This window comes from Phyllobates terribilis, unplaced genomic scaffold, assembly GCF_046119375.1.
Source record: "Phyllobates terribilis strain yellow unplaced genomic scaffold, ASM4611937v1 Scaffold_5__5_contigs__length_657084704, whole genome shotgun sequence".
NCBI lineage: Eukaryota > Metazoa > Chordata > Amphibia > Anura > Dendrobatidae > Phyllobates > Phyllobates terribilis.
In genome coordinates this window covers 262,566,946-262,580,807 of record NW_027362765.1, presented here as the reverse complement: position 1 = coordinate 262,580,807, position 13,862 = coordinate 262,566,946, and the positions used below count along the sequence as shown (strand labels likewise).

Below are 13,862 nucleotides of genomic sequence, written 5' to 3'. Positions count from 1 at the left end.
GGGTTGGGACCATCAGTTGTGTTGTGCAGAAGTCTGGTGGATACACAGCTGATAGTCCTACTGAATAGACTATTAGAATTTGTATTATGGCAAGAAAAAAGCAGCTAAGTAGAGAAAAACGAGTGGCCATCATTACTTTAAGAAATGAAGGTCAGTCAGTCCGAAAAATTGGGCAAACTTTGAAAGTGCAGTTGCAAAAACCATCAAGCGCTACAAAGAAACTGGCTCACATGAGGACCGCCCCAGGAAAGGAAGACCAAGAGTCACCTCTGCTTCTGAGGATAAGTTTATCTGAGTCACCAGCCTCAGAAATCACAGGTTAACAGCAGCTCAGATTAGAGACCAGGTCAATGCCACACAGAGTTCTAGCAGCAGACACATCTCTACAACAACTGTTAAGAGGAGACTTTGTGCAGCAGGCCTTCATGGTAAAATAGCTGCTAGGAAACCACTGCTAAGGACAGGCAACAAGCAGAAGAGACTTGTTTGGGCTAAAGAACACAAGGAATGGACATTAGACCAGTGGAAATCTGTGCTTTGGTCTGATGAGTCCAAATTTGAGATCTTTGGTTCCAACCACCGTGTCTTTGTGCGACGCAGAAAAGGTGAACGGATGGACTCTACATGCCTGGTTCCCACCGTGAAGCATGGAGGAGGAGGTGTGATGGTGTGGGGGTGCTTTGCTGGTGACACTGTTGGGGATTTATTCAAAATTGAAGGCATACTGAACCAGCATGGCTACCACAGCATCTTGCAGTGGCATGCTATTCCATCCAGTTTGCGTTTAGTTGGACCATCATTTATTTTTCAACAGGACAATGACCCCAATTACACCTCCAGGCTGTGTAAGGGCTATTTGACCAAGAAGGAGAGTGATGGGGTGCTACGCCAGATGACCTGGCCTCCACAGTCACCAGACCTGAATCCAATCGAGATGGTTTGGGGTGAGCTGGACCACAGAGTGAAGGCAAAAGGGTCAACAAGTGCTAAGCATCTCTGGAAACTCCTTCAAGATTGTTGGAAGGCCATTTCTGGTGACTACCTCTTGAAGCTCATCAAGAGAATGCCAAGAGTGTGCAAAGCAGTCATCAAAGCAAAAGGTGGCTACTTTGAAGAACCTAGAATATAAGACATATTTTCAGTTGTTTCACACTTTTTTGTTAAGTATATAATTCCACATGTTTTAATTCATAGTTTTGATGCCTTCAGAGTGAATGTACAATTTTCATAGTCATGAAAATACAGAAAAATCTTTAAATGAGAAGGTGTGTCCAAACTTTTGGTCTGTACTGTATGCATAGAAAGGATTAATCGCATGTATTTTTGCTTGCTTATAACTGTTAATTCTGTTAACTGTATCTTTTTTATACTCTTAGTCGGTGATATTTAGAGTAACTGCTGTCATTGTATTTGTTGTATATACACTATTTACCTACCATCCTTTGCATTGTGTTATAAATTGATTAGTAAATGCTCATATTTTATGTAATCTTTGTGTGTGTCTGCTGATTGCTGCTGTACCCCTCGTCCTGTGGCTGTTCCTCGTCCACGTTTCATTTATGTATGCACAGTTTTGCACCCCTTTCTAACTGAAGTGTTACATTGCATGGCCCAAACCAAGTAGCCATTGTGAAAGGTAGTCAATGTTTAGAGACAATTTTCAGAGGTTTGTCGGACATTTTCTCTGTCCATCATTGAGTTACATCACCATGGTCACTCAACTGCTGCAAATTTGTCAGATTTATACAAGATAAATTATTAAAAATATCTCTTAGATCAGGTCAAGCTAATATATTTACTTTGAAAATCCATATGAGCATAGATGTTAAATAATTACTGTATTTTTCAGACTATAAGACGCACTTCTTTCTCCAAAATTTTGGAGGAAAGTGGGGGTTGCGTCTTTGTTACAATACTGGCGTAATACTGCTGGAAACCAGTGGCCGAAGGAGCACAAGCAGGAACAGCAAGAGGTAGTAGAAGTTTTTGAAGTTAGCAAGGTGTTGTAAGAAACAATCCGTACTAGATGAATTTAGAACAATCTGGGTAAGAATGTTTAGGGGCTGGAGACTGAAACTAAGTTAATAGTTAGACACAATGCTAAAGCAATGAGTGAGAGGTCCATATGGCTTTAAGTAGGATAACAGGAAACAAGATGGATTCATAGATTCAGATCCCGCCATCTTGGGAAAGGGCAATTGCAGAACACAACAGCAGCCTCCAGTGGTAAGAAATGAAACTGCAGCACAATTATCAAAGTGAAAAATAGCGGTCACTAGTGGTCAAACTGTAGAAGACAACAGAAATACTGACAGTCTTATAGTCCGGATGTAAGGTTGTGGATGATTGTTCAGCTGTGGCTAGTGAGGTGGGGAGCAGCAGTGGCGGAGGAGTGGATCACAGAAGGCAGGAGCCACCTGCTGCGGCTGGCTGTGCTCGCTGTTAAAGAAAATGAATATTCACTGTTCACTGAATATAAACTGTAGAAGGCAACAGAAATCCTGATATTACTCCCCCTTTCAACAGCGGCCTCCGGAGGATGCTTTGCTGCTTTGCTTGGCTTATTTGAGTATTTTTGGTGAAACTCTTTAAGCAGTCGAGGAGCACTGAGATTTTCTACAGGTTTCCAGGAGTTAACTTCAGACCGCACCCTTGCCACTTTATTAAGTACTGCAACTTGAGATGGAATTTTCAGAGGCTGCAATAATCCCATTGGTGATGTGCGGGAGTTTTATACATAGCACAGGTGTTACAGGAAGATACATATTGTTTAACATCTTTTTGGCAATTGGGCCACTAAAAGAAACTAAACAGAAATTCTTGTGTTTTTTTTAATTCCTTTGTGTCCTGCTAACTTGGAGTCATGGATTAGTTTTAATATTTTAAGTCTCACAGTTTCTGGAACATAGATGCAATGATTATGGGTCTATACTTTATTTTGATAGGTAACAGATATATCATCTGGTGGATGCAGAAGAATTGGGTCTGTCTCGTATGCTTCCCCTATTTCTTCCAGCAAGTCTTTGTTATAGATCACCCCCAGGAAGTTGGACTCCGGCAGAATGGTTGTTGGTGGTGCTGCTGTAGAAGGATCTTTGGAGAAGATCCTAGATAAAGCATCAGCCTTACTGTTACGTGAGCCAGGTCTGTAAGAGATAACAAAGTTGAATCAGTTAAGAAAGAGACTCCATCGAGCCTGGCTGGAAGACAAACATTTGGCAGACCTGATAAATTCAAGGTTACGATGGTCAGTTAGAACAACAATTTGTTGAGCTGCTCCTTCTAGATGATGTCTCCATTCCTTGAAAGCAGCAATGATAGCTAAGAGCTCTTTGTTCCCCACATCATAATTCTTCTCTGACACGGTCAAACTTCTAAATAAATAAGCACAAGGATGTAGCAAATCTTTTGTTCCTGTTCTTTGTGATAGAATGGCCTCTACTGCACTGTCTGTAGCATCCACTTCTACAAAAAAGGTATGTTCAGGATTGGGATAAATTAGTATAGGAGCTGTGGTGAACTTCATCTTCAGGCAAGAAGTGCTTGAGGAGACCATACAAACAATATGCCTTTCTTTGTAAATTCAGTGATTAGTGCAATTATACCTGAAAAATTCTTAATGAAACGTGTGTAAAAATTGGCAAAGCCCACAAATCGTTGGACTTCTTACACGTTTTTTCGCGTTGGCCACTCAGTGGTAGATTGAATCTTGCTAGAGTCCATTTGCAATCCTTGAGTAGAGATTATATAGCCCAAGAACTGGATCTCTGTTAGAGGAAACTCACATTTTTCCAGCTTAATATAAAGATGGTGGGTTCTTAGATGCTCTAGCACAGCTTTCACATGATAAAGTGTCAATAACGTGATCTGAATGCCTTTTTCCATTCATTACCTGGTCTAACACGAACCAAGTTGTATGCCTCAAAGATTCAGTTTTGTGAATAACTTTGCATGACGAACACTGTCCAGCAATTCAGGATTCAGGGATCAAAAGCAGGAGGTAACAATTCTTTACAGTAATTTTATTCAATTCTCTGTAATCAACCAGGGTCTCAAGGAGCTGTCTTTCTTTTTAACAAAAAATATAGGTGCACCTGCTGGTGATGAAGATTGACGAATAAACCCTTTAGCTAAATTTTCATCTATGTATTCCTTGATTGTTTTTAATTCCTGCTCGGCCAGTGGGTAAATGCTTCCAAAGTGTATAGCTGCTCCACGCAATAGATCAATTGGGCAGTCATATGGCCGATGAGGAGGGAGCTTGTTGGCAATTTTTTGGTCACATACATCATCAAATTCCTTATATATAGATGGTAGTTTAGAAGATTGTTTAGGATCCTCTACAACCTCTTCATTTGGTGAAGCCTGTGGGGAGTGAACAGTAGTTGGAAAAGACACTTCTTTGGTTTCCCAATTGATTGTGGGATTTTGAGTCTGTAGCCATGGCAACCCTACGATTATTGGAATATGTGGAGATGAGATTAGTAAGAAGGATAAGACCTCATGGTGATTAGGTTCCATAACTATCTCTACGGGTTCAGTCTCTTGATTCACTGGTACCGAATTTACTGGAGATCCGTCAACAGTTTCCATGATAATAGATAACAGTCTGTTTTGAATTTTTACCCCATGTTCCATTGCAAAAGAGATGTCCATAAAATTTCCGTTTGCTACTGAATCAACATGGAAATCCATTGAGAATCAACTTGAAACTTGCTAGAAAGGTAGCAATGAGAGTCATTGTGTTCTTTTTAATGTTGGGTGCAATAGAAGAAATTGAATGGATGACAGCATTCACTGGAGGCGCTGGTTCAGAGAAGACTGATACTTTGTCTGAAAAGTTGGGATCCGCTACTACTGCCACTGTTTTACGTAGCCGAGAAGGACAATTGATGAGAAAGTGGTCATTCTTGCCACAATAAAACACAGATTTTCCTGAAGTCTTCTTTCTTTTCTCTCAGCACTTTCACGTTTTAACAGGCTGTCGACCTGCATGGATTCAACTTCAGTTATGTGAGGACTCTTTACCTCAAAGTCTCTGGAACTGGTGGTTGAAGCAGGTGGGTAACGATTACTGTTGTGAGACCAGTTTGAATTCCACTTTTCCAATCTTCTCTCTAATAATCAGTTGCCTATACGAATACAATGGTGAATGAAGTCATCAAAATTTGTGGAAGCATCGGCACAGGCTAGTTCATCTTTGAGTGCACTGGAGAGTCCATTCTTAAAAAAAGATAATTTTGCAGCATTATTCCATTTGATCAATCACCCACCATCTGAATTCTGTGGCATACTCTGCAGCAGAGCGTTTACCCTGACATAGCGCTATCAGAGTAGCTGAAGCTGTTGCACAACGATTAGGGTCATCAAACACCTGGCTCATGGCTGCTAGCAAAGCCTCCAAGTGGTAGTAGAAGTTCTTGAAGTTAGCAAGGAGTTGTAAGAAAGAAATAATCCGTAGCTGAATTTAGAGCAGTCTGGGGAAGAACGTTCAGGAGCTGGAGACTGAAACTAAGCTAATAGCTAGACACAATACTCAAGCAATAAGTGAGAGGTCCCATGTGGCTTTAAGTAGGCCCAAACAGGAAACAAGATGGATTCCATAGATTCAGATCCTGCCATCTTGGTAAGGGGCAATTGCAAAACACAACAGCAGCCTCCAGTGGTGAGGAATGAAACTGCAGCACAATTATCAAAGTGAACAATAGCTGCCACTAGTGGTCAAACTGTAGAAGGCAACAGAAATACTGACAGTCTTATAGTCCGGATGTACGGTTGTGGATGGTTGTTCAGCCGTGGATGGTGAGGTGGGGAGGGGCAGTGGCGGAGGAGCGGATCACAGAAGGCAGGAGCCGCCTGCTGCGGCTGGCTGTGCTTGCTGTTAAAGAAAATGAATATTCACTGTTCCCCACACTGTCCCTCCCACCTCTATACACTGAAGCCGGCGGTGAGAGGGATCATGCGTGTGTAGAGGAGTGAATATTCATGCTCTTTAATAGCAGGCACATGTGATCGTCAAGCAGCTGCAGGAGCCGCAACTGCAGCTAACAGTGTGCCCACTATTAAAGAGCATGAATATTCGTTGCCCTCCACTCCCATGGAGCAGACAGTTGCTGGCATCAGAACAAACCGCCGATGGAATAGAGGGAAGGTGAGTAGAATCCATTATTACTTTTATGTGTGCTGTTTCAGGGGGCCATGTATACCAGGATAGGGATAGGGGGGTGCCATATATAACAAGATGGGGGGGTGTAATATATACCAGGATGGGGACGAGGGGTGCCATATATACCAGGATGGGAATGGGAATGCCATATATAACAGGATGGGGGAGTGTCATATATACCAGAATGGGGATGGGGGGTGTCATATATACCAGAATGGAGATAGGGGCGTACGATGTATAAAAGGATGGGGGATGGGGAGGGAGGCATGTATATCAGGATTGGGGGCCATGCATACCAGGATGGGGATCATATATAACAGGATGAAGGGCCATATATAACAGGATGAAGGGCCATATATAACAGGATGGAGGGCCATGTATAACAGGATGGAGGGCCATGTATACCATGATTGTGATTGGGGCATGTATACCAGGGTGGGGATAGGGGTCTTGTATACCAGGATGGAGATGGGGACCATGTATACCAGGATGGGGATCGTAGACCATGAATACCAGGATGGGGGGCCATGTATACCATGATGGGGGCCATGTATACCAGAATGGGGGCCATGTATACCAGAATGGGGGCCACATATATCAGGATGGCGGGGAGCATATATAGCAGGATGCAGGATATTAGTTCAGAATTGGGAGACATTACCCTTATAACAGTGTCAGCAGGAGACTTCCCCCCCATAACAGTGCATCATGACCACATATATTGCTTCAATTTTTTTTCTGTTTTCCTCCTCTAAAACCTAGGTGCGTCTTATGCTCTGGTGCATCTTAGGAAGGAAAACTTTCATAAAAAAACTATTGAAAAGTGTAAGCAGTCTGTATAATGAAATCTAGTGACACATCCCTTTTAGGTTTAGCTATAAATAAATGTCTAATACTAGCAAAAAAAATAAATAAACAAAAGTACGTGGAAATGATTATTACTTACAATCCACATGCCATCAAAAGGCACTTCATCATGAAAATCCTTCAACATTTCATACCACCATTTATGTGCTTCTGGGTTGGTGAAGTCAACAAACACTGTTAGGCCAGGCCAAACCTAGATAGAATACATACATGCGTACAATTAGAGCACGTAAATTGTTGCAATACATTATAACAAATCCATAACTGTGTTTCTTATTTAACCACTGAACGACCTTGGAATTTTGCGTTTTTACGTTTTCATTTTTTTCTTCCCAGAGCCTTAGCCTTTTTAGTCATGTGAGGGCTTATTTTTTGCGGGACAAGTTGTACTTTTAAACGCCATGACTGGTTTTACCATATCGTGTAGTGGAAAACGGGAAAAAAATTCCAAGTGTGGTGAAATTGCAAAAATGCAATTCCACAGTTGTTTTTTTTTTTTTTGTTTACCACATTCACTGAATGCAAAAACTAACTGACCTGCCATTATTATTCTCCAGGCCATTACGAGTTCGTAGACACCAAACATGTATAGGTTCTTTTTTATTTAAGTGGTAAAAAAAATCCAAAGTTTGCTAAGAAAAAAAAAAGAATGGCGCCACTTTCCGAGACCCGTAGCGTCTTCATTTTTCGGGATTTGGGGCTGGTTGATGGCTTTTTTTTTGTGTCGAGCTGACGTTTTTATTAATACCATTTTGGGATACATGCAATGTTTTGATCGCCCGTTATTGCATATTATTGCAATGTTGCGATGACCAAAAAAACATAATTCTGGCGTTTAGAATTCATTTCTCCTTATGTCGTTTACCGATCGGATTAATTCTCTCTTTATATTGCAAGATCGGGTGATTCTGAAAGCGGCGTTACCAAATATGTGCATGTGGGATTCTTTTTTCATTATTTTATTTTGAATTGGGTGAAAGGGGGGTGATTTAAACTTATATTTTTTTAAATTTTTTAAAAACTTTTTTTTTACACTTTCTGCATGCTTCAATAGTCTCCATAGGAGACTAGAAGCAGCTGTTGTGAGATTGCCTCTACTGCATACAGGCGATGAGCAGATCGCTTGTATGCAGCAGAAATGCTCACTTGCTATGAGCGCCGACCACTGGGTGGCGCTTATAGCAATCGAGACATGACACCTACAGGGGTCTGCTGCAGACCCCGGGTTGTCATGCCCACCCATCGGTGACCCACAATCATGTGACGGGGTCACCAATGGGCGGGGCTAATGCCGTACTTCCGACGCGGCAATGTTAAATGCCGCTGCCAGAGATTGACAGCGGCAATTAACTGGTTAACAGCCATGGGTGGATCGCGATTCCACCCGCGGCTGTTGCGGGCACATGTCAGCTGTATAAATCAGCTGACATGTGCCTGGTTCAGAGCAGGTACTAATACGCCCCAGGCCAGAAAGGGGTTAAAATTGAATCATTATAAATGTATAAATCATAATGTGAGCTCAAGATAAGATGTTTAGGTCAGCTGTGTAGGGATAGCATTAAAACAGGCTGTCCACTTTGGAGCTCAAAAAAAAAAAAAGAAGTGATACACGCTTCACCAATCAAAAATTATACAAAAGAAAATAGGATTCTGGCAACCGCTTCCGTTTTAGAAGGAATCTCCAAGTTGAGTCGCAGTAGTCCAACAGGATGTTTTCATTAATGATGACGATTATTATACTTTCTTCTTTTATAAAAAGCATAAATTTATTAAAATAAAACAATTAAAATGTATAAATATATTCACACACAATGCGTTTCAGCTTAGCAAAGCCTTCATCAAGAGTCTGGAGGTGTATGCCTCCTAGTGAAAATGTATATCTTCACCCATTTTCATGGGTAGGGCACTTTATACAGAGTGACCTATCAAGAAAAAGGAAAACTCCCACTATCTATCTCCATCTCTGATTACTTTGCCGTGTTAGGCTGTGTACCCACGATGCGTTTTTAATGTGTTTCCGCAGCGTTTTTGCAGCTGCGTAAATGCATTAAAAACGCATGGTAGAAGGGCAGCAATGTTCCCCAATGATAATCCGCATGTGCTGTGCCCATGATGCGGAAATTTCCGCTGCGGATTATCATTGCGGAAAAAAACGCAGCACTACCAATTATTTTGCGGAAGCGCTGCGTTTTCGCCGCCATTGACTTGCATTAGAACGCGCCAATTCCGCAAGACTGCATCTGTACTTGCGAAATTGGCGCGTTCTAATGTGCGGATGGTACCCGAGAGCGGAGAAGAGAAGACTCTCCTCCACACCCAGGTACCATAGAAACTGTAAAAAAAAGAATAAAATAAAAAATAAAGATTATATTCACCTTCCGACGGCCCCCGGACTCCTTCCCTGTGCTTGCCTACAGATCGAGCAGGACTGAAGGACCAGCGCTGACGTCACAGTCATGTGACGGCAGGTCTTTTCAGTACCGCGATCTGACGGCAGCCAGAACAGGAGCGCTGCAAGTCTCGGGGGCCATCGGAAGGTATGTATTAGTTAATTTTTTTATTTTTAACCACTCTCTCGGTCACACTATATAAATCCATGCCGTTTGCATGGATTTATATAGTGTGACCTAGTTGTCACAAGCACTTTCCAAGTGATGCTAATCGCTTGGAAAGCGCTTGTCAATCCGCATGCGGAAATGTCAGTGAATAACGCTTCACTTCCTCTTGTCCCTGGCAGGAAAACGCATGTACAATCCGCATGTACAATCCGCATGTACAATCCGCATGCGTTTTTTTCTGCCAGGGAGATGCAGAAACGCTCAGGACAAAAATCCTGAGCATTTCTTCATCGTGGGTACATAGCCTTAAGGTTGGTCAGCGGATTATTGTCTGTGTAAATGGTAAACTTCACTGAAGCCAGGTAGTGTTTGAAGCGCTCTGTTACAGCCCAGACTATGGCTATCAACTAGTGGCTACCATAAGTGCGGTTTTACGAACTGCAAATCATGTCTGGTTTCATCAAAAAAATTAACATTTACGGATAAATATAGTTCAAAGGTATATCCAATAAAAGACTGAAGAAAGATAATTAGCTCATATCACCTGATACTCACAGGAATCCCAGGCTCACGGATTAGTGTCCAGCATACACTTGCAAGGATATATAAGGAAGGTAAAATCCGGTGCCACATGCGATAAATCCTTTTATTCCAAAATTAAAAATCACAACATGCCCCTAGGAGGGGAACAACTGGACGCGTTTCGAGGACACAGCCCCTGACTGACGAATAAGGGGCTGTGTCCTCGAAACGCGTCCAGTTGTTCCCCTTCTAGGGACATGTTGTGATTTTTAATTTTGGAATAAAAGGATTTATCGCATGTGGCACCGGATTTTACCTTCCTTATATATCCAATAAAAGGGTTTCTGAATTGTAACATTGATTATATTATTTACATGATGGTGTGCACTATTTGTAATCTAAAATATATCGGATCAACTACTAGGAAATTTAAAGTACGCCTGAGGGAACATTTATATGATATTTCCCATCAATCTAATCGTAGTATGTCTGGTGCTTCCAGACATTTTATTAATTGTCATAATAAATGCACTAAAGGCCTATTAGCTTATGCTATAGAACATGTTCCCCACCACATCCGTGGCGGAGACAGACAAAATACTCTCAGAAATAGGGAGGCGTTTTGGATTTTTGTACTGGATACTAGAATTCCCTCAGGCTTAAACTATAGAAAAGAGTTCATGTTACATTATTGACTTGGTGTCTCATTTTTGTTTTAAAATTCCCATTGCTTTTTAATTCACCACTCTTACAAAAGGAGAAAAAAAAAAAGAAAGAATTTTTTTTTTTTGTTATCTTGGGTTGTCACACACCGGCCACACCTTTTCTTGATTAGTGCCAGCATAAGAAGGGTTCCTCCCCTTATGTCTGACACTTATTCATACCAAGTTTAAGAGCGGTCTTCACTCGAAACGCGTCTGGTAGCGAACCCCTCCTTGGTGCCCCTGTGTTTCTCTTCTAGTATTGTTCTTCTACCAGCAGGAGTTACATTATCGCCATCTGGATATTTTTTAAAAATTCTAAATAAAAGACATTTGTTTTTACTATTGGAGTCTGTGGAGCTGGATCATCGTTTTTCCTATTACCTGTCTACTGAGCGCAAGCAGCAGTGCTGATCACTGATCCCGGAGACACCCAGCTGGCTCATGGAAATGAGCTGTTTTTTTTTTCTTTTCTCTTTCTACAGTCAGAGTACACGGGTTCTATCAGGGCCTGATAATCTTGACCCCTGAGTCCTATTGCTGCCCGACACCATATTAACATTTCACTTAGGGGGCATTGCAATGGGGAACGGATCACTCAGCCTGACACTGCCGACTTCTCCTCCAGACAGCTCTACCTGTTGTTTCTGCATCAGGGCTTTGATCTCTTTCTGCAGAACTCGCTGCTGACTAGAACTGGCATTGTCTGCGACCTGTTGCAACAAAACAATAATTTCCCCAAGACAATTCTCTATCACATTGGTGCCTCATAGGTTATCATAGGGTGGCTTTCTCGGCAATCAATATCTACAATAATCAACCCTTGTGATGGCAATTCTCCTCAGCCAACCTTTATGGTCACCTCTTTATACCCCACCTGAGGCAAGGGCTGACCATTGCTGGCAAAGATGTTAAAGTGTTCATCTGGACTGCGGGTAATGTCTGAATCAGTCCAGTATCGTTTAAAAAGGATATATGGCATCGTTGTTACCTGGGAACCAGTGTCCAGTAACATGTTCATTGGGATGCCATCAAGCACGACAGGTAGGACCGGTCGTCCTCCCACGTACTTGTCTCGCCATCTTTGTGGGCCTGGTCGCCTTACTCCTGGGGGGTTGGCCCTCTGCCCCAGGGGTTGCTCGTTTAAATCACAGAATCTTGCAATGTGCCCCGCCTTTTCACAGCGGCGGCAGATGGGTTGTCCATTCTGGTCGTAGCGATCGCTGTCTCTCCCTCTGGTCGGTGGAATTCTTCTCTGCCATCGCCACAGGACGTCATCTGGACTGTAAGCCAGCTGAATTCTTTCCTTTGGAGACATTTGCATGGCCTGCACGGTTTTGGTTAGTGTAGCCACACTTTTGGTCAGCTCCTGGACCTGAAGGCGTAGGTCTGCAGAGGAGTCATTATCTAGGGTCTGCGCGTCAGCCTCCACAGATGCTGGGGAAAAGGACGCCACCTCCTGGTGGTATGTGATAGCTGGGCGCCAGAGGGGTGCAGTCAGTGCCACTTGGGGTTGATTCTCGCAGCACCCGGATGGCCCAGTCTTTAAATTGCGCAAAGTCTAGATCAGGGTTTTGCAAAGCCATAATGCGCAGCTGTGTCCGGTGAGCGTTAGACAGGAGCCCCTCGTTCGGTTAGCAATCTGTCTTCGTCTCGCACACTGTCGGGGTCTACCTGTTTAATGGCCCGCAGTGCCTCCTGCAGGTTTAGAGCATAGTTCCGTACACTGTCCTGCACCCTTAATTGGCACCCGCAGAACTTCATTTTAATCTCTGCTGCTGTGCGTGTGTCAAAGGTATCCTTCAACCGGGCCAGTATTTGCTTAACAGTGCTTTTGTCCCTGCCCGGCCAGGACTTCACTTCCCTCTGGGCTGTACCGATTAGCTGGCCTATAAGGATGCTGACTTTCTGCTACTCAGACACTTGGAACAAACTGCGCAGTCTCTCCTCAAATTCGCTCAGGGTGTGCTACTCCGGCAGCGGCCGCGCTCGCAGCTGGATCCTCTTCCAGGTTGGGCATCTTCCTCCTCCCCTAGTGAACCTCAGCCAGGTCCTGGGTGCCTGCTGGCGCACCAGTCTGCTGCTCTGCAGGCGAGGGGGATCGCTTACCCGGCGGTTCCGGATCTGGGCCTCCTTATTCCCCTCTGCTGACGTCAAATGACGTCATTATACAGCTCAGCAAAGTCTATGGCACACAGTACCCGGTTATACCGGGCTTCGAGTTCTGTTTGTGACGCCAAGTTGACGCACCCCCTGGGGCTGTGGGGTACTCCGTCGGAGGGCCGGTCCTTTTCGGGGTAATCACGGTGGCAATGACCCGGTCCATGGCCCCGGGCGGTCAAATAACGAAAAGGGGAATAAAGTTTTTGGGATAGTGTTCGTGATGCTACCCGTGGTATGCGGCTATATAAGGCCGTCGCTGCGGTGCAGATCCACTCGGGCTGATGGTGATGCAGCAGAGTTGGTTCAGCTCTGCACAGGCAGAGCTAAGCTCCAGGGCAGTGTAGATGATTTTATGAGGTAGATGTTGTCGGCAGGGACAGTGTCGTGCAGGGCTGGGGGCGCAGATAATAACCAGACAACACATTAATGGCGGTTTCCTCTACCTTTACTTGAGGTTTGACGGAGCAGACCGGAACACTGGTAATGGAGATCTGGGCGGCCTAGAAGCAATTTGGGGATCCACCTCGCCAGGTGGAGTTGTAGGTCTTCCCTCTGCGCTATCCTCTTTGGCCCTGCTGCTTAAAGCTATGCTCCGGCCCTCGTTCCTGAGCAACCGTCTATTCCTCGCCCGTATGGCAGGCAGCTCGAGCCCTTTACAGGTGTCGCTCCTTCGTGGCAGCACTGGGCAGAAGGATGCTGCTGAGCGCCGGGAACTTGGTGGGGCAAGTAGACCTGCATTCTCCTGCCCTCCGGATTTAGCTGCTGGGCCTTCAGTGCCCGAACAACCATGGACTCCAGTGTCCAGTTTCTTGTGCTTTCCTCTGGGGCGAGCTTCGTCATAGCTCCCTTCCCCAGGTTCTCCCTCGTCGCTCTCCTGTCTCCAAC

General features: G+C 44.0%; 1 protein-coding gene across 2 annotated transcripts in view; it reads right to left on the bottom strand.

Annotated features, from left to right (window-relative positions):
- LOC141272921 (lysosomal alpha-glucosidase-like) overlaps positions 1-13,862 on the bottom strand; it is a 352,018-nt gene that overhangs the window by 160,910 nt on the left and 177,246 nt on the right. For both annotated transcript variants that reach the window (XM_073684115.1, XM_073684114.1), the window contains one exon: positions 7,113-7,226. In XM_073684115.1, the coding sequence (XP_073540216.1) occupies positions 7,113-7,226 (114 nt within the window). The remainder of the gene's footprint in view (positions 1-7,112; positions 7,227-13,862) is intronic.